The 27,999-nt window shown below is 37.4% G+C and overlaps 1 protein-coding gene across 1 annotated transcript in view; it reads right to left on the bottom strand.

Annotated features, from left to right (window-relative positions):
• FSTL4 (follistatin like 4) overlaps positions 1-27,507 on the bottom strand; it is a 455,036-nt gene extending 427,529 nt beyond the window's left edge. Inside the window, exons 1-2 of the mRNA XM_063292323.1 lie at positions 27,382-27,507; positions 1,954-1,984 (exon numbers count right to left, since the gene is read on the bottom strand). Coding sequence (XP_063148393.1) covers positions 1,954-1,984; positions 27,382-27,507 — 157 coding nt within the window. The remainder of the gene's footprint in view (positions 1-1,953; positions 1,985-27,381) is intronic.
• Positions 27,508-27,999: the final 492 nt, after the last annotated feature.

The following is a 27,999-nucleotide window of genomic DNA, read 5'->3' as shown; positions in this document are numbered from 1 at the left end:
TTAAGTTAGAATTTAGAAATTGGAATGTGGTATCAAAGCTTGCCTATTGCTGTATTATGTATTATTTCTTTGTTTTACTTTTCTTGCGTACTTATGAACATTGACTTTTTCTAAGTATAGACATGAACTATTCCATACCCTGAAGCAAGTAGAAACTAAACCCATTGGGTCCTACAAGAAGTTTCTAATATGAAATAATTATCTTCTATGGTATTAACACATGGGATATCCTGATCCTCAGTAATCATTCTAAGTAGAGGTTGAAAAGAGGCATATTGTTCAACCTGTAACCTAACAAGAACATCTGTTAAACACAACTGAAAAGTTAACGTTAAATTCTCTGCTGCTTTTCAAACAACATGTGACCACTGCCAATTAGTATTAAATTTTAAATTTTAATACTAATACTTTAAATCTTGAAATCTGTGTCTACTCATGACAGACTCTCAGTCCAGCAACTGCAACCTCTTGCTTATAGGGCAAAAGCACATTAAAGAGAAAAAAATAGTGGCTTCTGTTATTCAGCACTCCAGGACTCTTTCCACATTCGTAGACAGCCATCAATCACAACCCAATTACACAACAGTCTGGACATTTTGCCAATAACCTTTTGGCTTTAACTCAAGAGGCGATTGACAGGAGGAGAGATCAAAACAGCTGCTTACTACACTGCTTTCACTTGCTTCCTTCACTCCAAAGCTAAAATAAGTGAAGCAAATGGTTAAGATGAAGATTGGCTATGACTGGAATACAAAGTCTACCCTTCTACCTGAAGTATGTCCTTAAGTTAAAAATACCAGTCATTTATACTAGTCCAGCCTTTTCTGACCAATATCCAGCCAAATATGTTGTAACTATGATTTGAGAATGTCTTGTGGGTAACAGTCCCCACCTTCCAGGTTGGGGAAGGCTGCACTAACCAAAAATGGGTTATGATGGAATAACAGGAAAAACTGCTAGCACACCTGGCACATTCTGCTTTACTGATAACTTATTTAAATAATTAGTAAAATCTATAAGTAAATCTCCAAATCAGAGATTTGGAACTTCTGACCTTACTCATCCTAAAAGGACTTTCACTCTAGTCAGCCCCAGCCAGTCAGTAATTGGGGATAATGGAAATTGTAATTTTTAAATTCTTTACCCGTGTTCTAAAAATAAGTTTTTCTTGAACTTAAAGCTTCTTCATTCAACATTGATCCTTGTCAAATTCTTTGAATTAAACATTGAAGTTTTATGCATTGTTTTTGTGATCAACTTTGAGCATAATTTGGAAAAATGTCATATAAGCAAATTACTAATGATAGTGGTGATGATTCCCAGATATATGTCTATTTTTAAATATAAAGTTTTTCAGCCAATCCAGACTACAATTTCTTTGTGACCATTACAATTCATTGTTCACTGCTAAATAAACTACAGTATACTTATATTAATAAAGCAGCTCATCAAAGCAGGATACTTTAAAGAAATATTGCAATATTGAAAAAAAAATACCGCAAAAAAGATTAGTCTTCCTTAAAGAAACGTTTATCATTTGCACACCACTGTATACAGTTTTTGAGCTATATTTTGAAAGGACTGTCTTTTTATCAATATATAAAATAACTGATAATATCATGTCAGTTTTCAAGAGACTCTAAAGATTTTTATATGCCAAAATAAATTCTCAACATAAAACAGTTTACTGCATACCAAGAAGTCATTTCATGGTACAGTTTACTGCATACCAAGAAGACATATCAAGAAGTTAGGAATCAAAGGAACATTTTCTTTTTTAAAAAAAATGCATTGCCTAGCAATAATTGAAAACCCTAATAATTCATTTTAATCTTGAAGATTTGTATTTTCTACAACAAATTAAGTTTACTCACACCAACGAAAAATGTTCTTGATGAAGTCAGAGGGCCTATAAATTTAATAATAAATATATATATACATGTGTTTGCTTACCTTTTCTTGTGACTTCAACGCTTCTGGATTCCTATAAGGAAAATTATATACATATATATTTTATTATCTATTCTGCTTAAAAACATGGATAATTATTTTTTGAATGTCACTTCAGAATAGTTAAAGCTAAATTTAAAATTAGTATATATTCATATTATTTAATTGATTTGATTTAGATGGCTGCCCATCTCATTAAAGTGACTGGAGAGCAAACACAGTTAAAAACAATATAAAATAAAGAAAATGAAAATTGATACACCACAAGAACAAAGCAAAAAGAAAGAAACCAAGGATAACCAACAGCAATAAATTAACAATATTTCACCTAACGTCTCAGTGGCCAGGCCTGGGAGAAGAGTCAGGTCCTACCTAATCTCAGTGGGAATGATGATCCAGAGGGCAGGTACAGCAACAGAAGGCACCTTTCCTGGGTTCCACTAGATGACATTCTTTAATTGATGGGACCCAGGGCATGCCCCTCCCGGCCAGACCTGATGGGGGTGGGTAGAGCCAATTGGAGAAAGGTGGTTCCTCAGATATCCTGGCCCCATGCAGAAAGCCTGCAAGTTTTTTGCTACCTTTTGTTCCTGCCTTATTTTTTTTTAAATATTTAATAATGGTTTCAGTAAAAATTATATAATCATAACTAAAATATTAATAAGAGCTAATATATATATATATATATATATTATATATAACAGAAAATTTGTCTCAATGTATCTGCATGTAGTAAAGCAATTTTTTACACATATAAGCTCTTGAATAATAGCTCTCTTACTATGAGCAGAACATGTAACAGGTCTGTAATGATCATACAGACATTAAAAAGAGATGTGAAGCACCTATCTGAATATCTGGCACCCATGAATCATTAAACTGAAAAGAACAGCTATGGTATATTTTCTGTACAGCTCCTTAGCTGTAATACTTTCTAGAATATGAACATATTGATTTACTCTGGATTTTATAAAAAAAATGAAATTGAGAATGATTATAATAATTGTATACTTTCACCATCATTCTAATTGTGTTATTATTGATTCCAATACAGATATAATCTGCTTACAAGTATACCCTCCAAAAACAAACGCTGTCCAGAGAATTCTGGACAGAAATACTACCAGTTTACTGCCAAGATCAGTAAATCAAGCAATCATGTGACACTTAAGCAGAAATGAGGCATTGCTACATCATTTTCATTTTCAGTTCCCAATCCTTCAAAAAGTGATCCATGATTGCTTTCACTTCTGCTGACCTGAAATGCGTAAAAAAGCTATCTCATTCTTAGCTGCCACTGGTTTTTCAGCAACAGAAATCTTTCTACACAAATGGGGAAAAAAATCTAGTAGCCTGGCACTTACCCATGTGTCAATTTCACCAAGTTAATTTTACATGGCCTATTGAGGATGACTTGAAAAGCCATCATGCTTGTGTTTCCCTTGTAGGACTTGAAGCTCAGAAGCTTAGGGGAACAGGTCAGACAAAATCTCTCCAATGTGAAAATGGAGATACAGTATCTCACAGTTGGCTCAACAACCTAGCTCTGTGGCAGTTTAAACCACTCTCCAACACTGCCTATACTGTGAGAACACAGAGGTGTTTATATACAGAAGTGCCCATATACAAAAGGCAACTGAAACTAAATTTTTATTGTAAACCGCCCAGAGTCGCTCCCTGAGTGAAATGGGCAGTGACTAAATTTGAAGTATAAATAAATAAGTAAATGTATTTACTATAAATGCAAAGGCTTATTTTTACCATATTTAACCACCTGACCAATCTCATCTTGTATTGTAATAATCTTTAATCATTTAGCAATGACAGCTGTTACAGGAACAAAGTGTTTGTTAAGGAAAACAGTAGAAGCCCTGTTAAGCTGTTCTAAAATACCATTGTCCTTAGAGATTCTGTCAGGATAATCAGCAAAGAAAACTACACTGAGTCAGATCCAAATTCTAGTTCCTTTATTGTTCTCTGCCATATACAGAATCTTGCCAGACTAAAGATCCCTTAACTGAGCTAAAGGGAAAAACACTCTTGGGAAATACTCTAGGGTGGAGCTAGTCTAACTTTCTTCCTCAGCCCCTCCACACTCTCCAACGAGCGCAAACTGTGAGAATGCTTTTCAGCCTGGAATGTGCTCTCCTCTCTCCCCCCCCCTCCGATCCCCATCACATCACCCCCCTCCTCAGGGACACACTCCATCACAGATTCACAATCCAGCAGTTCTGGATTTTTGCCTAAGTGGCAATGTTATGGTAGATATTTAAAGCTGATTAATCTTGAGGAAAAGAGCATACACTTCTCACGTATACTATATCAGTGTCTCTATCAATGTTTTAAGGTAGAGAGTAAAAGAAAATAAAATTTCATGTCTATCTCATTCCCAAGTCAGTTATACTGGATTGCTTAGGCAAAGAAAGTCCACTTCTATGGTGGAAAGTAGAACTTCCCTAAGGCCCTCAGATCTTCATCCCTGTATGATGGTTATCTATTTATTTATTTATTAAATTTGTCACCGCCAATCTCCTCTGAGCAGAGGAACTCTGGGCGGTTTACGATATAAAACAATAAATAGATAATAAAATTTCAATATAAAACACATTATAAAACAATTTCACAGAGCTACCAAATATGATAAAATCCAGATGGCTATGGTCTCATTGTATAGGAGGGGCATTTCAAGGTACTAGCCAGCCCCAAGTATGACTATTCTCCTCCCTGCCCCAAGACCGGTGGCAGAGCCAGGTCTTCAACTTCCTCCGGAAGGCTAGGAGTGATGGGGCTAATCTCACCTCTGGGGGCAAGATGTTCCAGAGGGCAGGTGCTACTGCAGAGAAGGCCCACCTCCTGGACCCCGCCAGATGGAATTCTCTTATCGACAGGGTCTGTAGCATGCCCTCTCTGCATGATCGGGTGGGGCAGGCTGATGAAATGGGGAAGAGGCGGTGCCTCGGGTAACCTGGCCCCATGCCATGTAGGGCTTTAAAGGTGATAACCAACACCTTGAATTGGACCTGGAAGCAGACTGGTATCCAACGCAGCTCGCGTAGCAAAAGTGTTTTGTGCGCCCTTCTAGGGGCACCAAAAATAGCCCACGCGGCCGCATTCTGGACCAGCTGAAGCTTCCAGATACTCTTCAAGGGTAGTCCCATGTACAGCACATTGCAGTAGTCTATATGGGAGATAACAAGGGCATGAGTGACTATTCGAAGGGCCTCCTTAGTTTGTTTTAGTGCCTTTCATAATGATGAAAGGCTTCTCTGAGACACAATAGATAAAGATTTTTCATAAACAGTGCATTTTTATACAATCATTTTTGTTTACAAATATATTAAACAGACTGACACGTCTATACATATAACTCTGTTAGCAATGTTGTGCAACGTTAAAATAAAAAAAGAAAAGAAAAAGGGCCTGGATAATTATATCATAAACAAAACAATTTTAAAAAAGTAATCCAATTGCTTGAAAGAAAAGTGCAGAAAACATTTCATCACAAAACATTCCAGTTTTAGAAAAGGACATTCTGTATATTTCAAAAGTGGCCTGAACTCAAAACAGTCAACCATCACTCAGAATGGTCCCCGTTTCCCAATCAGAGCATTTCTCTCTCCCTTTTAGTTTGCCTTGCTATTGATGATGCATTTAGGAATTGGGACATTAAAGCAATCACATTAATTAAAAACCTACAATTATCAGTACTTTGATAGCATCATATAAATCCAGTCTGAGCTGGCTGTACCTTGTTCAGAGGAACAAGCTGCAAGCTAGAGGCCAAGATAAATGGCACATCTGCACTGCATCCTTCAGTTGCTCCTGTGCTTCGCCAGCTAGCCAACAGTATATAAGGTATTCAGCTTGGATTGCAGACTATAATGTCCTCCTGCTGGACTATTTCCCTGCCATCATACCCTCCCACCATTCTGTATCAATCACTTTTCTTTCTGTGCGCAGGTCTTTCTTTACATTCATACTTGTGTGTGTGTGTGCCTCGAGAGATGTAAATCCAGGGGAGTCCGCCTTTTCATAATTTCTGCACTCATTTGCCATAAAAGGGTTTCCCACCCAGCTCACAGATAGCCCAAATGGACTCAAGTGACTGGAAAAACAATGAAATGCTGGACCTCTGGATTTTTTTAAAATAAAAGCCCAGAGGAAAATCTACCTAGCCCAGAAACAAAACGAATTAAAAAAACAAAACAAAAAACTGCTGGATTTCAAACCAGCAACATTCTACCTAGTCATAGCGACTGCCACGAAAAGGGAGCTCTACAAGACATTAGATCTTAGGGCATCTAGAAACTCAGTTAAGTGGGTTTTTTGAAGTACTGGAGTAAGCCTTTAAAAAGTAAAGTATTCTAGCAAAACAGACAGGACCATACAGGGTGATATAAGCACTTTAAAACTGTAACCACAAAATGCACCCTGAAGTTGCTTTCATGGTGAGTAGAGGATAGAGGGGAACATCATCTAGAACATCAAATTCTGTCCCCATTAATGGTTTCTGGCCCATTCTGGCAACAGAGCAGGGCTGAGAAGCTTAAAATTTTAACATTCACATTTACCAAATAGGTCTATATCTAGAACTCATTGTAGGATCCTTGCCCATCTATAACATTAGCTTTATTAAAAATGAGAGGCAGGAATCTATTTTCAACATATGCCTTTAGTAAAATACATGGTACAGTAACAATCTAATATATTTTAATGCAAACTTGCTATAAAACCTTTAGGTCCAGGAACATTCCTCAATTTCACAGATTCAGTTTTATTCACCATTTCTTAAGTAGAAATTAATGAAGTCAGGTTAATAACCTGATTTTGTGATAACTGAGGCTCCAATTCTTTTCTGCATAATTTATCTCATCATCTCTTAATAAGAAATTGGAATAAAATTTGGAAAAAAATTCAGGCAGAAGTTGATTAACAGATCTTTAATTTGTAACCATTTTCCCATATGTGTCACAAAAAGAAGATGCAGAATTGCACTGCTTAATGATGTTTGTCTCAAAGCCAACCGGTGACTAAACTTCTCTCCATCTTCTTAGTTTTATTGCCTGTTATACTGCAATAAAAATCCTGTTTTTTGAAGTGTAATGCTTGTTCAGTTCTTGTTTCGCAGAAACCAGAGATCTGTATCACTTAGGAAATAGATGGGATGCAGAAAGGATTAAAATTTATTACACGCACCCAGGATGAACTTTTTACCAGCTTTTACCAGTAAATTTTCTGCACCTCAAGATACAGTACCGTAAGCTGTAATCATACTATAGGAATAGGTTTGTGCCCATGACAGACTTGCTGAATCATAAAGGGACAGGGGTTGAGACAAAACAGATTTGGGGCAATTTTGGAACCAATTACAAAAAGCAAGGAGTCAAAACCTTTATTTCCTGTTTCTAAGCAGTTTTACTCCAACAGATAGTGAACGGGTAGTTTAGTGACAAGCTATTTGCCCAGATATTTGTCAACAGGCAATACTTCAGATTCTGCCTCTGATCCTGCAATTATTTTGATTTTGGGTTTTTATTCTATAAATATTTTTGATGTCATGGTGCTCCCTGCAACTATCATCAGATTTTGGAAAAGTTTAATCTACCAAGTTTCTATGTGTTTGGTGTATATTATCTGTTTTAATGAACTTACAGCCTAGGTTATCAGGAAAAAAATCACGAAGTAGATCATACCTTAAGATACAACATGGGATTTTATTCATTTTCATTTTCTTAAAATAAAACAGAAAAAAAAACAAGGATTATAGTGTTACTTATAGCAACCTGTCTTTTTCAAGGCCTCTGCTGCTTTAAGGAGTCAACTTATTTAAATGATAAGCTACATAAATGAACCACAGAAAGGTGTTATTCTGTGCTTCCCAAAGTCCCAAGCACGTTTTTCAGATCATTTTCAAAGTATGTACATCATACTCATTTCAAAAAAATTAGCCCAGTATGATTACATTATATTGTTCTTCTCTTTATTTAGTTCAGCTCCGATCACTGAAGTGGCCACATTACAATCTTCTTCATCTCCAGAGATTCTAGATTCACACTAATATATCAAGAAGCCAATATAGATACTCAAGGTTTTCTTAACAAGGAGGAAAATAAAGTCCCCACTTATCCTAGATTCCTCAATTACCTTTAGAAGAAACATGACGACAGATAGATCAGGAACCAAACTGCTTTGACAGAAGTGAAAGTGAAGCAAATGCATACATAGACTCAAGAAGAAGAATAAATGAAGCTTCCAAGCAGATGCTTATAAATAAGAGTGTATATTTTGGGCATTATATTATGATCACATACAACTGTAACCTAAAATCTAATTTCACAACTCCATCAGTCATATGCTTGATGTAGTGACTTTGTTCTCTAGATTTAATTCATTTTGCTAAACATTTTCACAAATATGACTGCAAATATTTTTGAATGTCATGTAGATATCACACCTTGCATTTTCACTTAAGTCACCATTTTTACATGTGAACCACTTACTGATGCACTATAATGCAATCTAAAAGCCATGATTATTGATAATGCCAAACATATTGTCACATGCACTTTGGAAGGATCTTCACTAGAAGGCATCTACTGCTGTATAGATGTACTTCAGCACTACAAGAGATTGCAGAGCTATTAGTCATCAATTGCCATAATTTTTAGAATGCATATCTGTATCTGTATATCTATCTATAGATAACATTTTAAGGCTTATGAAGCTACTGGATAATTTTATTCCACCTGAACTCTTACACAGAGGAACATGCACCTAGGAAAACCATGTAACTATTAGACAACATTGCAGCCCCAATACTTTTTCTACTATTATGCAAAAAAATAGCTGTTAAACTGAGAAAACAATGATTCTTTTGTGTTTCCACTTTTATGAAGCGTGGCTCCTGTGGGTAAAGCAAATTCAATTAGAAATCAGTGCCAAATATAATGCTGGGAGGGGAGCAGAGAAGGTTCCCTGCCCTTTATTTATTTATTTGCATCATCAGTATATCACCAGCTCTACACAGATCATTGGCAGTAAACCAAAAGTTGCATAAAGTCCAAAAAAAAAAAAAAAACAGTTAGAAGAAACCCATATCCTAAAATCTGATATCCAGTGAGTGACTTTCATGTTTCTCATGAATTAAAAGCCCTGTGAAAGAGCTCAGTTTTAACTATTCACTAAAAGGCTGTCACACAGGGATCTCCAGAGGTAAGGGATTCTCCTACAGCATATCTAGAAAATCATTATCTCCTCATAAAGGGGCATGCTCAGCATCCCCATCAGAGATTAAAGAACAAGATGAGTCAGCTTTACCAAAGTAGGCATTGCTACCTGCAGATACTTAAGCACCAAGACACATAAGGTTAAAACTAACACTTTGAATTCTGCTTGGAAGCCTATTGAAAGTTAAAGTAGTGCCTACACTGGGCACTCTTATCCACCAGCAGGCAGGTTGCTGCATTCTGCACTATCTGCAGCTTTGGCATAATTTTCCTAGGTAGCCCCATATAAAGACTATTCAGCAGTCAATTCAAGAGGTGATGGGGGTATGGATAGCAATTGTCAGGGCATGCAGTAATGCCTGCAAGTAGTACAACAGCCAAATCTCCCAAATCATGGCATCCATCTGCCTGTCTTGAAGTAGCCATAAGTCTATGTCCTGTTCAGACTATGAGATGGCCAGGCAGAATTACAAATAGAAGTAACAATCAACTATTTACAACAGAAAAGAGTCCTTATTAAATAGACAGTATAATTCTATCAAGTCCACCCAGGCAGTGGAGGAACACAAGGTGATGCTGCCAGATCAAGAGTAGAAGGAGATTGTGACAACACAGCAAGACAGAACTCAGCTAACTCTCTCAGTGAAGCAGCAAGACTGGGTGTGGCAAGGAGGTAACTTGAGGTGTCACTGCAGGATGCAGCACAGAGGCGAGGCGAGGCTTGTCCACAGAGGCCGGGCAAGACTCTGCTGGAGCAACAAGGCAAGGCTCGGATCTGGAGACAAGGCTGAACTCAGCTGGATCGGCAAGACAAGGCTTAGAACTGGAGACAAGGCTGGACTTGGCTAGAGTGACAAGACAAGGCTTGGAACTAGAGGCAAGGTTGGGCATAGCTAGATCAGCAAGGTGAGGCTTGGAACTAGAAGCAAGACTGGGCTTGGCTGGAATGACAAAACAAGACCTGAAACTAGAGGCAAGACTGAGCTTGGCTGGAGCGGCAAAATGAAATGTGGAACTGGATGCAAGGCTGGATCTGGGTGCGAAGGAGGTAGATCCACATTGGTAGAGGGAACTGGCACTGATTCCATGTTGGCTACAGGCAAGGCTCCATTTCCTGGCGAGGATTCTCCTGTCGAAGCTGTTGGTGCAGTAGAATGGTTGTCTCCAGCAGTTTGCTCCTGGCACTGGTGCCTTTTTATGCAATCCTTTTCGTGCCATTTCTCCTCCTTAACCAATTGAGCCGCCTTCTGCTTTGCGCACTTCTCTGCTCTCCTCTCTCATGCACTAATTGGAGGATTCAAACCTCCCTCTGGATTCTACCCAATCAGTGTCTCCAAAATCTCCCACTCTGCTGAGTCACTACCAGTTTCTACTTCCCCAGATCTTTCCCGCTAAGTTTTGTTTTCTCCTTCTGGCTCAAAATAAGTTTTGTTTTCAGAGTCAAGGTCATACTCAAACCTCACAGTCTGTCATGAGTACTGATGGTGAGCAGGAGGGGGCCCCTATCCAGGGGGGAAAACGCATGCGTAGTACTGAGGAGTTAAGCAGCCATTCAGAGAGACACAGATCAGATACGCCTTGACTTTTGGGGTTTATCTGTCTGGGTTTTTCCCATGCTTCTTCACTTTGTTAGGATTTTCTGTCTAATGTAGCAGTAATAAAACACTAGAGACCTATTCCTTGTCTCAGTGTGGTTCCTGACTGTTAGGACACAGTCTAGAAGGACCTCCAAGTTGCAGATCTGCTCTTTCAGTAGGAATGCCTCCCTATCCACATTTATTTCTGTCAGCCCATCAACTCCACAGAAGACTAAAACTACTTTTACTGAGATTGGCTATAACAACAGAATCTTGCAAATCTGATTATATTGTACCACCTCCTCCTTCTTATATTCCAGTGAATGAGAGAGGCATTGGACTGAGCCGCTTCCAAATTTTATCTGTCTGTTGTGGGATTAAAATATGCTTTATCCCTCATCACCTGGGCAACAAGTCTTGCATATCTCCATAAGGTCATCTTCCATACTCTCCAAAATTTCTGAGATAGGCAAATTTCCAGGTGGTTTCTAGACAAACAGTATCCTGTCTTACAAATATTCAGTGTCACCTTATTTCTTCTTCACAGGACCCTAATAGCCTGCAGACACCAGTTGGAGATTGTCACCACATCTACAGCACAGCATGGTGATGTACAATTGATTACCATGAGTATATTGAGGATACTGCACCACAAACTGACAGATGGCAGAGACTTCACATAAATATTAAATAATAGGGAAAAGAAAGATGAATCCTCTGGGTGCAATGGATGTAATGAAATGGTGAATGTTTTCTCCTTCCCTGTGAGCACCAACTGGTACCACCCTCTCAGGAAAATATGTAACCATTGCAGAATAGTGCACCCAACTCAGCTGATCTAGAATCATATCATGGCCAACAGTAGTGAAGGCTGCCAAAAAGGCCAAGAGGGCTGCATGGCCATCATCCAGATCCCTCTACAGTTTATGCACCTGGATGACCAGTGCAGTATCTATACCATGTCCTGTTCTGAATGCTGACTGAAAAGAGATCAGACAGTCTGCTTCCTTTGGATGGTCTATTGTTAGAGCTCGATCACTCTTTCTACAAACTTCCTTAAAAAATTACAGGGACCTAGCACCTGGATATTCCTCCAGTATCAATGAAGTGAGTAGCAACTTCCCCACTTCTTCAAGGAACAATCAGTAAGAGGATCAAAAAAATCCCCACCCTAAGAAACATACTGCCAGTCCTTCAAAATTGTCAAGAAGCAAAAGTGGATTCCAGGAATGTTCTTTATTGTCCTAGAGTAGAATATTAATCAGAGTTTCCGTCTGCCCTATCTTCTGCAAATCAAAATCAAGAGTCCCTCTTTTGGGGGAGATGGGCGGTAATTAAATTTGAATAATAAATACATAAAATAAAAGATGGAGTTATTTTTAGTTTCTTATGCTTTCTACTTTCTCAGGATGACATGCCTTTTGCCTTCCCTTAATGATTCATTGATTTCTTCCCCCTCCCCAAGGCCAGAATCATACCTACTGATAAACAGTTTAGAAAAGTACACACATTCAGTTTCCTAGATTTTGTAACCTATGTCAGAGTGTGCTGGAAAGTGTTTGGCCCGAGAGATCAGAAAAATCACACACCAGGCATTTCTATAAAAATAAATTTAATTACAGAAAGCACAAAAACATATTTTCAAGCTGTGCATTCACAAGCACTCAGAGAGGACAGGGAGGGAGGCAGATAGAAAGGAAACTGAAACTAACAAGCCCAGGCAAGCTGCCCTCCAGACAAATCAGGAGCTTTTACCTTATATGATAATGCCTTTTCACACCCAAAACTAAGGATACTTAAGTTTGACCTTTCGACTCTGCTAGAGTGATTTGTTACCATAGTAACTTAATGGCTCTACAGCCAAAGCAGAAAAAAAAACAAATACCAACACTCCTTTTTTTTAAGCTAAGAAATGAGGTGTAGACCAATTTGCTTTGTTAACTCTTTGCTTTCTAGAATGCCAGCCTAAGCTTGACCCAGCAAATTGAATTAAAATCTCAGAAGTGGATTTCCTGTCACTGAGATCTGCATTTTCCTTTTACAAAACCAAAATACTGCAGTTTTTCATCTAATTTTTGGTTCCAGGATCTAGCAGCCTGTTTTAACCCATAGATTGATTTCTGCAGTTCACAGACCAGATTCTCCCCTTTTTCATAACCAGAGGGTTGCTGCATATATAATTTGTGGTCTAAATCACCATAGAGAAATGCAGTTTGAATGTCATAGTGGTGAACTGACATTTCTTTGAGTGCAGCAATTTTTAACAGTAATTTAATTGATTCACCTTTAGTAACTGGTGCAAAAGTCTTGTCAAAGTCTAAATCTTTCCTTTGAGTGAACCCTTTTGCAACCAACCTTGCTTTATATTTTTGGATTTTTCCATCAGCATCCATTTTGAGTTTGAAAACCCACCTACAACCTAAACAGTGTTCATTGGGAGGTAGATTTACCAGTTTCCATGTTTTATTTTCTTTCAAGGATGCTAATTCCTGTTGCATGGCAGAATGCCAATTTTGTGCAATCTCAGGTGGTAAAGCATTCACTTGTTCTAAAGACTCAGGTTCTGTGAATATGTGAAAATCCTTTACTGTTTCAGCCTGAAAACGTGATGGAGGAATGCCTTTATTACTCCTCTGTGACCTGCAAGGTAATATAGGGCTTAAATTTTGACTCTTATCACTTTCCTGAGAAGCATCTGCCTCATCAGACAGAACTTCAGTTTGCTTTTCTGGTTTAATGTCCTCACCAGGCAAAAGATCACTATCAGCAAGTCCTTGCTGTTCTGTTGTAGATAGAACTGGAGAGCTAGAATTTAATCTCCTCCAGTTTTCTCAGCAAAAGAAGTGTTTTTGTTAATTAATAACTTATCACCCACGATGAACCTGTAGCTCCTTTGGCTTTGTTCATAGCCAACAAAGATGGCTTTCTTTGTTGTGGGGCTTCCTTTCCTTCTCTGTTGTTTTGGAATATGAACCCATGCAGTACTACCAAACACTCTAAGATGGTTTATCTTTGGTTTCACACCAACAAACAAATGGAATGAAGTGTCCTGAATCACAGAGTTATACAATCTGTTTTGGACATAACAGGCAGTAGATATTGCCTCTCCCCAATACTTAAAAGATAAATGCGAATCTTTAAGCATGCATTCTATCACATTTTGCAAGGTTCTGCCCTTTCTTTCAGCAACACCATTTTGCTGAGGGGTGTAAGGGTTAGAAAGAATTTGTTCTATCCCCTTTTCCACTACGAACCTTTTGAATTTGTGAGAAAGGTACTCTCCTCCTCTATCACATTGGAGTGCAGATACAGGCCTAGGGAATTTTCCATTTGCCCATGTCACAAAACCTTTAAATTTCTCAAATGCCTCATCATTATGTTTTAAGATGTAGATAAATGTGTATCTTGAGAAGTCATCAATGATGGTCATTGCATACCTTGCTTGTCCAAGACTTGGAGCAAAAGGACCAATAATGTCAGAGTGTACAATTTCCAAAGGTCTAGTTGTAACTCTGTCACTGTGCTTACTCACAGGAGCTTTTAGTGTTTTGCATTCTTTGCAAACTACACAGTCTAAGTATTTGTCACAGGGTTTTAACTTTAAGTCAGCACACAGCTGTGGCATTTGTGCTATATACCTGAAATTAGCATGACCAAATCTCCTGTGCATCAGGTGCACATTGGTCATGATATGGAGTGTTGCCAACTGCAGCCTTGCAGCTTGGCTTCCTTGCATTTTGCACAATGTACAAGGAGTCTTTTAACATACCAGTAGCACACAATTTCCCATTTTTACGTATCTCACAACCATTTTTCTTAAATGTTATGATATACCCTGTTGCAGTCAATAGTGCCACAGATAAAAGGTTTGACTGTAGATTTGGCACATACAACACACCTTTTACAGTTTCTCCCAAGCAGGATAAATACAAGTCACCTTGTCCCATAATTTTGGTCACAGACCCATCAGCCAAAGACACACTTTGTCTTTCAGTTTTAGACAGTGACACAAAAGAGCTTTTACAATTACATAAATGACAATTGGCCCCAGAATCTAACACCCATACATCAGAATTACCCTTCTCAGCAACCTGTGCAATTTGGGTTGTCTGAAGAGCCTTCTTCTGTGTTGCCCTTGTGTTCTTCTTTGTCTTTCTACTCTTGGGTCTCAGTCCTTCTGCAAATGTCCAGCTGAACCACAATTGAAGCATCGCTGGCTGGCTAGTGCTGTTTTCTCAGCTTCTTTTCCCTTCCTTTTCTGGTGCTGCAGCTTTCCAGAAGAGATGCGGGGGGGATCTTTCCTCTCTCTTCTTGCATTCAGCGAGTAAGCGCTGTGTTACATACGATGGGTGAGGTCTGCTTCAGGCATAGCCTCCAGGGTACAAATCAGTGTGTCCCACGTTTCATTCAAATTCATTCAATGAGGACAGCAGGATATAGGATTTTGTAAGAGGTGTAAATTCCATTCCTCTCTCCTGCAACTCAACAAACAGCTGCTGAATATGATGCAGGTGCTCAGGACGGCTATCTCCTTCTGCAAGGTAGGCTTTGTACAGCTTTTTTGTCAGGGTAACTTTACTCCTTGCTGTTGCCTTTACATACAAGTCTCTTAAAGTGTTCCAAATTTGCTTTGCAGACTGCATGCCTCGCACGTGCACTACCTGATTGTCCTCAACTCCCAGGATAACGGTGGCTCTAGCCTGCTCATCCTGTCTCAGCCATTCAGCACTGGGATTTTTGGGGGGTTGCTCACCAATTGGCAGCCAAAGATTCTCTCTGCGAAGATACATCTCCATCTTCAGGGCCCAATTCAAGTAGTTGGTCTCTGAGAGGTGCTTAAGAGGCATCGCTGAGGACTGGGAGGCAGCCATGGCTTCTTCCTTCTTTTGCAAGTCACCTCAGCTGGCTTCTTTGTCCTGCAGACCGGCTGCAGCTGGAAAATCTCCAGGCGGCTCTAAAGAAAAATCTTCACAGGTCTTTGTTACCTGCCTTTAAAATGTGCATGAGGTGTGGAGCTTATCTCTCTGCTCTCTCTGGGGTTTCCCTGGGCTGCTTACTGGGCCCATAACCTGTCAGAGTGTGCTGGAAAGTGTTTGGCCTGAGAGATCAGAAAAATCACACACCAGGCATTTCTATAAAAATAAATGTATTTACAGAAAGCACAAAAACATATTTTCAAGCTGTGCATTCACAAGCACTCAGAGAGGACAGGGAGGAAGGCAGATGGAAAGGAAACTGAAACTAACAAACCCAGGCAAGCTGCCCTCCAGGCAAATCAGGAGCTATTACCTTATATGATAATGCCTTTTCACACCCAAAACTAAGGATACTGAAGTTTGACCTTCTGACTTCTAGAGTGATTTGTTACCATAGTAACTTAATGGCTCTACAGCCAAAAGCAGAAAAAAAAATACCAACAACCTAAGCCTTTTTTTTTCCCTTTCAATAAATCTGGTAAATACCATCCTGTGAGAATTGAGTCTTCTTGGTTATGAGTAGTTGTTAGGATTTGACACCTTGCCACTTCAGGAAGAAGCTAGGTGAATCATGGTTCTAACCCACATGTGGCAGAACTCGTATCATAAGTCACCCTATCTGCTTCCTCAGAGTCAACAAACCTAAATGAATGTAACAAAACAAGATACTCCCCAGTCACTTCCTTCAACCCTGCCCATGTGGAATTCAGGTCAGATGGAATTGGAGAAATTTTATTCATGAAACGCTGCCCCAGGGTCTTACCAGAGCCCTTGCGAAAATCTTCCTGCTTCCCATTCCCTAAAAAAGTGTGAGTAACATTAAATAAGGCAAACAGGTACACAATCTACAGACACAAAAAAGGTCAGCCCTTATTATTTGTTTATTTAACAATATTTATACCATAGCCTCGTGGATTCTGAGAGGGGAACATCAGATTAATACCTGTATAATTTAGAAACAAAAATGCAAATTCATTTAAAACAATTAAAACAAACTTATGATCAACTTTCCTATTACAGGCATCCAAAATCAATTAATTGCCAAAATATAGATTTAATTGTTTGAAAAATGAAGGTAGGGTTGGAGCCGCTTGTACCTCTTAAAGTTTTGTTTTGTTTTGTTTTGTTTTAATACTGCCCATCTCAAAATGACTCCGGGCGGTTAAAGTTAAAGTTGCTGACTGATTACTATAGGCCCATATCAGTGAGATATATCAGGTAATGTCTTGCCACAACGGAACTGTCCATCTGGTTTGGACTTCTAGAGAGGGCCTGTAGAGGGCCCCCTCCTCATCCTTCTCCTCCTCGAGGTACCTCTGGTGAAGGGTGTTTCTGTGTAGGGACACCATCGGGAAAGCCTGCCATCTAGTCTTTATAAAAAGTATCAATGAAATAAATACATTTTCCAGAGAAGAATACATAACTCTTAGTATTAGAGGGACTGGAGGAAGAACTCTTTCATAATCAAAAGTTGGCAGTTTAAGTTTGTTCCTTCATAAACAATTAGATTCTTTGGTAGCTCATATTGCATTATCTGCTTAGTCATACAATCTCTGAGTTAATTGCCATGACTATAAATTTATTTGCTGCTATTTTTGGAATTCATATTATAAGCCAGGTTGATCACATTCCACCTTCCTCTTATCCTAATTACAGGAAGATCAGAAGTTTTTTTTTTATTATTAGAAGTTGTAGATTAGACAAAATTGTAACAAAAATAATTCATTTCAGCTATTTGAACAGTAAACATTTCTGAGATATTACATTTTGTATAAAATAGTTAAGTGTCATCCTATCATTTATAATAGCATATTATAGCCATAGACTATGCATTTTTTGCATGTTCCCAAATATACCCTTATTGATGCACAATTTGTCCTAATACTCATTTTAGTCTGCAATTTCTCCAAATACATACTTTTTAATCTATCTTTGGCACACAACCCCTTTAAATTATCACGGTTTAAATCAACTGAGTTCCAGGATGACCAGTTCCGTATGTTTGAAAGAGGAGCAGCTTGTAGCAGGAGAGATGTTAATAGAGTTTTGTGAACAGAATTGTTTCTGTGTTGCGAACACTTGATTCAGGCAACATAAACAGAGATTCTAAATTTGGACACAATTGTTGAACAACACAGGCAGGAAATAAAGTACATAAGGAGGAAACAGAAGAAGTACAACAGTCGATCAGCACATTTCCAAGTGCAGATTGTTGAGCAGACTCTGAATTAGTGAATCAAATATAGAAAAATGAAGAGAATAGGTGTGGGCGAGCTAGATAATCAGAATATTAGATCAATGAAAAGAGGCCCTTCAGATTCAGATTAATTTATGCAAAACAGAAACTGAATAGCAATTGGAAGATTCTGTAAAAACCAAACAAGAAAAAAAATATTGACAACATTTCAAAGAGGAAAAGATCCAAGTGGCTTTCAAAACAGGATATTGTAATAGTCCAGGAAAGAGACATACACACAGAGCCATTGCACTATTCCTTTTCAGAGCAAGAAACATTATACTAAACCAAGGAAATTAAAGGCAGAGGAGAAGAGTCTAACTAAATCTAGTTCATATCAATGTCATTCACTATATCTTTCCATACCTTCCTATTCTTGCGAACCATCTTTGCTTCCACTACATCCATACATTGATACTTACCTTTCCTTTTGTCCTTTAAAGTTCTCACTTCTCTGTTTTGAGGATCTTGTCAATTCTATTCATCCACCGCTTTCACAACATCTCACCCCACTTTTCTTGACCCTTTTTCTGATTAGATCCTCATTTATTCTCTCTGTATGACCAAGCCATCTCAATATACTTCTTCCATATTGGTCATTCACTTTTGTAATCAATTCACATTCATTTTTTACCAGTTCATACTTGATCCTATCTCTTATTTTACCACACAAATTTCTTAAGTACACTTACTTTTATGTATATCCTGGTATACTCAGCTTTAACTTCCAAAACAAAGTAGACAGAACCATATTCTTATATCCCAGCCATTTTCCTTTCACCATTCATCCCACACCCCAGATTGCTTGCTACCCACTATCTTTCCAGCAGCATCCACATTTTGAAACATCGAGATTTCCACAAAGTACACAGATTCATTTCTTTGCTCTAATTTGTCTTTATATATACTTCCACTCATTTAGTCCATTTTCCCTTTCAAACACAACTACCTTGGTCTTTGACATATCAATTTGCAGATCTATATTCCCCTTTGCATCATACAATAAAACAGGCTGTGCAAAACATTCAGGCTTTCTGCCAGCAATACTTCATTGTCTGCATATACACACATTCACACACCAAACATACATCTACTGTCACCACAAACATTCCTTACGCAGTTATCCATTAATACATTGACAAAGAGGATATCACACATCCTTGTCTTACCTGATGCTCAATGTTAAACCATTCACTAAGCATTCCATTTATTCTCATATATGTCTTACTTCTATTAGGTATCATTCTTACCACACTTAATAACCATTCACTCTCCAATATCATATTCATGTAAAATATCCCATAATTTAAACCTATTCACTGTATCATACACTCCCTTTAAATCCACGAATTAACAATAAATTTTCTCACATTTGAACATTTCTCAATGACTTTTTGAAGAGTAAAAAATCTGGTCTAAACACATCCTGCCCAGCATAAAGTTGCACTGCACTTTCTTAATTTTATGCATGGTCCTCTCTTGCACCTTTTCAATCAAAATGCTGCCAAACAGTTTCCGGGGAACACGTAACAAACTGATTCTTTGAATTCTCTAGCTACTTTTCTCTTTGTATACGGGAACATTTTTACAGTCTTTACACATATTAAGTCACATTGTAACATTGCCTTACTATTTTTCAGCATTCTTACAGCACTTACTATTTCTTTTTCATCAGATTTTCCTAGATACTAATATTTACGCCATTCATTTCAATTCCACCCTTTACAGTATCACTATAATTCCCATACAAATCTCTAAAATACTCCAGCATTCCCTCAATTCAGTTTCATCCCAAATCATTTAATCGCTCTTATTTTTAATTCCATTCACTCTGCTGGAGGCTACTTTTCACCCACTTGAATATTTTTTCAAAAAAATCCCATTAAAACATCTCTGCAATCTTTTGCATCTCTCTTTTAATCTCAACTCTTCTTTGCTCTATTTGATTACATACTTTGATTACACACTTTGCAACCTTTCCTTTATGTACATATATACATACTATACAGTATCTTTCTCTCCCTTGTTTTTTGTAGCAATCATTCTTTTATATTCATATTCTTCTCCAACACATCCTCTTTCACTACATCAGTAATTAATATTACCATAAGCAAGTGAAATAAATGCATGCTGTCTGCCAGGAGTGGGATCATATATACGAGACCTGTCAAGTCCAATGAAAATTGTTCCTTTCTGTTGATACATGTGAAGATGAATGATACTGCAGAGAACAACTGTAACCGTATTACTACAGTGTTTGAAAATTCTGGAAGAGAGCTCAAGACTGTGGGCATTCATCATGGAAGATGACCCAAAAAGAAAAATACTGAAATCAGTGACTGGCTTTGGGAATGATGTTAACAGGAGATTTTTGGTTTCTGGATTGCTGGTCTAGGGTGTCACTTGATTATGCTGGCACTTGATGCTGATTATGCTGGCACTCACAAAAGTCATGTTGCTGAAAGGGGGCGTCCTAAATGACATAAGGAAAAATCAGAAAGAAAGTTGACCTATAAGGTTCACATCCATCATTATTTAAGTATTAAATAATTAATAATAAGTATTAAGCATTAAGGCTCAGGGTTTAGAAAATAAATATGAGCTTGAACCCTTAGCATTGTAGGGCAATAAGATTTAATAGGTAGAACAGAAATATGGTGGGATTATTCCCATGACTGAAATATACCAAATGAAGATATAAAAGCAATAGAAAGGGAGCAGTTAAACTATATGCTAGAACTATCCAGTCTCACTGAAATGGAAATGGAACTTGTGAAAAAGATCTTGGAATGTTAGTTATAATATAAGGCAATAGTGTGATGCAGCTGCAAAAAAAGCATCACAGAATATAATTTCCAAATCATAAGAAATAATGACAGCTGGAATTAAAATTTCAGACTGAAACACTGAGAATTTGAGATATGCAGATTACACACTTCATTAACTGAAAGTAAAGAAGAGATAAACATTAGGTAAGTAAAAAGTGGAAAATGAAGATCTATATGGATATATAGATATCTCTGGATATCTATGTATAGATATCTATATATGGATACCTATATATGGATATATATATGGATATATACATATGGATATCTATATATCTATATATATATGGATATATAGATATCTCTCTGGAATATCTTGCCCCCCAAAGCTGAGGCAGGCCCCTTCTCTCCTGACCTTCCAGAAGGCCCTGAAGACCTGGTTTTGCCATCTCGCCTGGGGCGGGAAAGTGAATAGCCATTCTTGTGGATGGCTCGCACCCTAGAGTCCCTCCCACCAGCCTGGATTTTACATTTCTCTTGGATTTTATTTATTTATTATGTTTTATTATAATTGTTTTATGTGATTTTAATGTTTATGTTTTATGTGGGATTTTATTGTAAACCGCCCAGAGTCCCTCTTCTGGGGGAGATGGGTGGTGGCTAAATATGAGTAATAAATAAAATAAATAAATATGCTTTGTGAATTCATCACTGAATAGAAATAAGTGCAGGTGATAGCTTTGCTTTCTTAGGCTCAAGAGCAAATAAAGATGAACTGTGTGCTGGAGAAGTAAAGAAGAGATTAACAGAGGAAGGTGATGAAAAACCTAGACAATATCATGAAGAATATGGCTATTTCAGTGACAACAAAGAACAGAATAGATCCTTTAAAAAATTGTGTACTATGCAGGCACAGCTGACTATTCAGTCTGATAGTTTCAGAGAAAATGGTGATAGCTGCAGGCTGAGTTGCTAAGATTTTAAAGCGTGAGATACAGGGAGATGCTTTGTAAATTTGAGAAGATCAGTGATAATTAAATCCCCACTCCTGTTTTTTCTTTAAGGTACAAGGCATTACAAAGGGCCTACTGACAGGCTTTGCTCAGACGCTTACTGAAATTTCAAGGCTCCCAAGCAGACATTCATGGGCACAGAGACTGGAAAAGCTGTTAGCATGAAGGAAACCAGCTGCAGCTGTTAAGACTCAGGCCAATTTATCTACATCATCTATATCATCTATCTATCTCAGATCCAAAGTTAATATCTTACCTCTCTGACCATTCATTTCTGGGCAAGAGAAGTGGCCAATGCCTGTGCATTGTTCCTGTAACAGACTAATCTGGTCTCGGGCCCTTTGCTTCTGATTCTTCCTAATCTAACCCCACAACTATTTGGCCAGAAGAATGCATAATTTCAAAAAATTATTTGCAGAGTTTTTAAGATGAACACTTTTTTAACATTAATGATGGTGGGGAAGAAACAGAGAATAGATATAGGCAGTGCTCTGTATATGGATATCTGTACTGAATAAATCACTTCTTTACTCATTAAGCACATTTATTAATATTTTTTTCTAACTTAGAAAATTTAACCATCAGTCCTACCTCCTAAAATCATAAACCATTACAAAATAAAATCTACTGTAGGATCTGTGCAGTTTATTAGGTTCTAGAGACGGTTTCTATAATGACTGTGCATGCTTCAAAACTTAGTCGGAAGAGGTGCTCTGGAACTCCTGAGAGCAAGTGCAACACTTCTTCCAAGTAACATATCTTTTTTTCAGATTTCTGCATGAACCTGAAAAAAAATGTGACTTCTGTAAGAAGCCACATTAAAAATGCAGTTGTTTTTAAGCATCCACTCCTTAAACCAAGTTATGCGGAAGCCTGGGGGAAAGAAATATGAATTGTTGCGCCTCCTGTCCTGTACATTCAAAAACCTTTCTTCCAAATCATTTTTGAAACATACACAGCCCTAGTCTCCAAACAAAGCCTTCTATTACTTATACTTTATAAAATGTAAATTAATGTGACACAAATGAGCTCTTAATTATTTGACTACAAATTAAGACAAATTCATTTTGATTCAATAAACCAATCTCTTTGTAGATCTAAGCAAACATTATTTTAAAAAGCAAGTGACCTTTCCAAAATTCCTTCCTTGATTAATGTGGAAAAGTATTTCAGTAAGAATACAGCTGAAATAATTGAATTTTTATTTATGCCAGAATGCTTAACTTAAGCAAAAAAGTAATTTTGGATGGTTACATCTTAGGAATTTTACAGTTTTGGAAAAGCCTCAGAATATTTTCTATGAAATGAAGATAATTTAATTATAATCAAGGACCATTTTGATAAATAAATTATCATTAGAACATATCACTGCAAGTCTTCATTTTTGTTTCTAACAAATACCAATTCTTTGTCAACAACAAAATTCCTCCAAGACATAAACAAGGAATTATGTACAAGTTCTGAAAAAAATTTACACAGCAGAAATGTTTTGTCAAGAATTGGCATATTATTGACAACAAGGCAGCATACTTCATAACATGTTTAAATCTGTTGTGAACACTGATGTTCAGAAGTTAGCAACTGAAATCAAAATCTAGAAATTCTACTTCCTATGTTAAGTTCTACATCAAGGTATAGTGCAAGGCCAACATCTTCTGAGAGGGAAATAGACTCTAACTCTTCTAAGTCTGTATGCAAGAAAAACACATACAGTAATGTGAAGTCAAAGCAAAGATAGGTGTCTTCTGAAATGTTTCTGTCTATTTTAGTCCCTGCCCTCTCCCCCAATAACTTCAACAATTCAGGATCATTTTGGCTGCTACAATAGTTCGACCCAGATTGAACTCAGGTTCACTCTTAACAAGAATGTATGTATATCTATTATGTAGATCTGGAGTGCTAAAATCCATGCAATGGATAAAAGCAAAGAATCCAGAGATCTCTTTGCTGCCATGTCCTAGTTATCTAGTTTCTTGCCCAAACTTTGGTAGCCCAAACCCAAATTAGCTTTGGCGTGGCAGAACTGAATAAATTCTTTATATCAAATTTTTCATCTTAAAATCAGGAATCCAATTATTTGTCAGTAGAATTATAATATTAGAGACTCATCATGCAGTACATACTTAACTCAGAGAATTTACCCTCAGAGTAGTGTGATGCTAAGCAGTTGGTAAGATAACATTAAAAGTGAACTAGATACAACTTTACAAAGCATGAAAGCAAATATATATTTGTTAGGATGAACACTATACATTTTTAGTGGAGTCTAATTTTAAAGATCTCCAATTTATCCCTGTAATTCATATTGATGAACCCCCCTTTGACATCCAACCTGAAGAAAAAGTGTGAACAAAAAAGGCTCTTCACTTGTTTTGTTTGTCTTTTACCACAGTGGAAGATATTTTCCTTTGGCAGAAGGAAAACTGGGCGAATAAAAGGATCAGGATTTTCTATAGCAATTAACAAGACAATCAACTTGCTCTTCGTTTATCTCCAATAATTACATTTGTTTGATGTGCGTATGGTTATGCAGAACAAAGTACTTAAATCCTCTTCAGGATTAGCCTAGATAAGTTGTGCAACAGGTAGAATCCACTTCCACTTCCACAGAGATACCAGGGACTAAACCCTACTCCCAATTTTGGGGAAAACAACAGAAATCTGAATTTTAACACACAGATTTATTTTGGGCCCGGTAGATCTTATCTAGCAGTCAAAAAGGAACAAAAACATAATGGCCGCTTTCTCCAGAAAAAAAAAAAAAGTCAGTTTTGAGCAGTGAAATGCAGGAAGGATGTTCTGCTTTTTCCTTCTCCATTTTTTTCCCCCTGCCAAACCAGTTGCTTCATCTATTGCCATTCCAGACATGTTTTCACAATGCTAATATCTACACTTTGCATCCTATAGAAATAACCTTAGGTAGATTTGATGGAGAACCAGCAGGCAAGAACCAATTTAAGCTCCCTAATTCATACACAACCTGGCTGGTTTGCTTTTGGAATTAGTGAGAAGTATGAACCTACCAATTTAGCCTTCCTGATACATGAAAAACAGGCCACTCAGTGACAGTTAAAAGTTTCCTGTTATGTGTGAACTCAACAACTGTCCCCTCACTCAAAATCAACCCGTCTCAAATGGGCTGCTCTCTTCTTCACAAGTTTGCACATCAGGCCTTCCTTACTAATGTGGGCCCCATTCTACAATTCCTACTGTGCAAAAGTAAATATCGAGCACAAGGCTAAAATCAGATCAACATCAGCCTGAATTGTTTCTGTTTCCTAGAATACTGGCATCCATTAACCCTAATGAGATGACAGCACGCAAGAGAGGAAACAGGATTACTCCAAGGACTCTGCTGAAAGCGTGGTCCCTTCTTTCCCTGAGCAGCTGTACTGCTCAATTTACTCTTTAACAAATGGAGCCTGACTTTCCTTTTCTTGTGCCTCTATTCTCACCTTCTTTTCCACTCTTTCAACTCATAAACCTGGTGTTTAAGGGCTTGGTTCTTTCTATACTATACTCCAGGAGAGCTTCAGTTAAAGATAAAGGTAAGTTGTGATTCAAGTAAAAGCATACACAGTATGTTAAAGAGAAATCTACTTCCAGATCATCTAACTTTTTCCAATGTGGCACCCTCCAGAAATGTTGGTCACACCAGCTAGAAATTCTCCTATCATATTTTAATGGCACCGATTGGAGAAGTCCGATCTAGATGGCATTTGCACACAGTCTCAGACTGTGCGGAGGTTGGATGAGTTTGGAGAGGCTCTCTATCTGTACCAATATAAAACTGGTCATTTATATTGGAGCTGTAACAAATTGTTCATACACTTCACACTTGTTAAATAGTCAGGTGTTTGGACTGATGCATCAATACTTAATATTTATTTATTTTTCAAATTTCTATTACCCCCATACCATCTCTCCCAAAAGGGGGACTTAATATATATTTTTACCAACCCCAAATGAGTAATCTGTATTAACACTAGGGGTGCTGAGGAAGATCAAACGAATAAACATTTCTGAGCATTTTTCATATGAAAAACGATAACTAAATCATTCACTAAATCATTTCAGCAACTGATTTCATTCAAGTCACACTGTTCTTTTTCAAATGTCAGGTTGTTAACGTGGAGACCTTTAGCTTCACAAGCCACAGAATTTAAAATATTATGCTAATGTATATTAGCTGCTATATCTAGTATTACTACTACTATTAGGAGTAGATTCATAAGTAACACATTAAGATTTCTATTAATCTATTCTATTAAATGGGTGGGATATGCAAATTCATCTTAGAGTAATTAAGCCATCAAACCCTGTATAGCTCTTCTAATGCTTTAGATCATAGTATGTTGTCATCTAAGCAGCAAAAGAGAGGTTGGAAAACTCTTTCTCTACCTATTAGTGCTGAAGGTTTTGCTACATGTTACGTGTTACCAATCATTTATGCTTACGTTTTTTGTAAGGTTTTAGAACATAAAATATGAGGGAATAGAACATATGTTTCAGGGCTGGACAGGGCAATGAAGATGTGAGGAGAGAAAATATGAAGTCTTCCTTCTACAATTTGGGTCTTAAAAACTCAGTTTAACAGGCTTATCCCCCTATCCCCCAAATCAGTAACTGAACCTACTTGGGAAAGCCTTCACTAATATTTAAGCAATTCATTGTTATGTAAGCGTGTGTGCACACACGTATGTATGTGTGTGAGAGAGAGGAAAAATGACTGATGGCCTTTTACCCTGAGAATTTAATTCAACCACAGAACTGTATTGTACTTATGTACTTTGCATTCATTATCCCAACAAAGTACTCTCTAGCAAAAATTAATAATCAAGACATTACAGTTTTAAAGAACCACATGTGAGCTTGACATATATACATACATACATACATATATATAATATCCTGCATACCTGAATGTACAAAAGAGAGAACTGTGCTACACTGTGGAACTGAGACTCGAACAGAACCCTATTACTTCCCAACTCAGTTTATCACTACTACTAACTGGGATTAATTGTTGGGGAATCTATGGAATTTCAGTTTTTTTTTAAAAAGGTCATAAAATAATCCTGGACCCAAAGGGATTAAATCTGAATAAATAAGATTACAAGATGCTATATTTTGATTTTTCCAAGTAGAGTTAGGCTTCGAAGTTATACTCAAAAATTATACTCAATTTTTTTTTAGTCAAGAACTCTACTATGCAATCTTGGGGAAGTCAACAATTCCTTATGTGTTTGTGGTTGGTAGAGTAAGAGGGGCCAAGACTGAATCACATACGTGTTCCACTTAATTTATTAAAGCAAGGATGGAGATTTTCCTGAACTGCAGCTTTCAGCATCCCTCACTATTGGCCATACTGGCTTGGTCTATTATATGTTGCAGCTCAGCAACATCTGGACAAACAAAGAATAAAAGGAAGAATGAGAAAAGTAGGATACAAATTTGATGGGGGTATAGTTTGTCTTGAAAAATATGGAAACTCAGGTTTTCAGCTAATAATGTTTTAACATCATTAAACTTCTTATAGAGCTTTATAAAATCTCAGTTTGAAGGGCAAAAATGTACACTGGGAAGAACAGAGAAGCACAACACCAAAAAATATAAATTTTAATTTTTACCTTACCTCTTGTGTTAGCCTCCCAGAATCAGAATAAAATTGTCTGTTCCAGTTTGATTCCATCCATCCACTAGCGGCTGATAAGAAAACTTCAAGCAATAAGAGGAATGACCAGATGCTCCTTGACTTCATTGCTCTAAGTCTAAAGGAAATAAGACAGCATTTTCATGAAGAACTAATGCCCAGTGGATTTTATGTTTGTTTCTTTGTCTTAATACCCCATTGCTTTAAGCTTACTGAATAAGCATATCTGCTTACAGTTATACAGGACATCATATCAAATTCAGAAAGATGGAAATTTGCATCATTTTTTATGTAAACATGGCTACTGAGAGCTCCAAGGATGGGAGAAAAGTAGTTCAGGGACTCCTTGCAATGAGGGCTAAAGGTTGACCAACCTTGCCATAAACTATAGTTTATAAACTACAACAGGTAAGTTCAGCACAGTTGGGTGATTAGTAAAATAGATGTCAGTAGAGAGGCACTGAATTGCAGGTGCAAAGTCCAGTTCAAAAGTCATAACCTAGTAATCCTTAGATCTGTATTCTTCCCGCTTGTTTCTGTTCCCTTCTTCACCAGATATGGAATGTCTAAATATGATTTTGAACAAATTACAATTGCCAG

The sequence above is a fragment of the Candoia aspera genome, chromosome 2, assembly GCF_035149785.1.
Source record: "Candoia aspera isolate rCanAsp1 chromosome 2, rCanAsp1.hap2, whole genome shotgun sequence".
NCBI classification, from domain to species: domain Eukaryota; kingdom Metazoa; phylum Chordata; class Lepidosauria; order Squamata; family Boidae; genus Candoia; species Candoia aspera.
The sequence above is the reverse complement of the archived record's forward strand: the minus strand, read 5'-3'. Positions and strand labels throughout refer to the sequence as shown.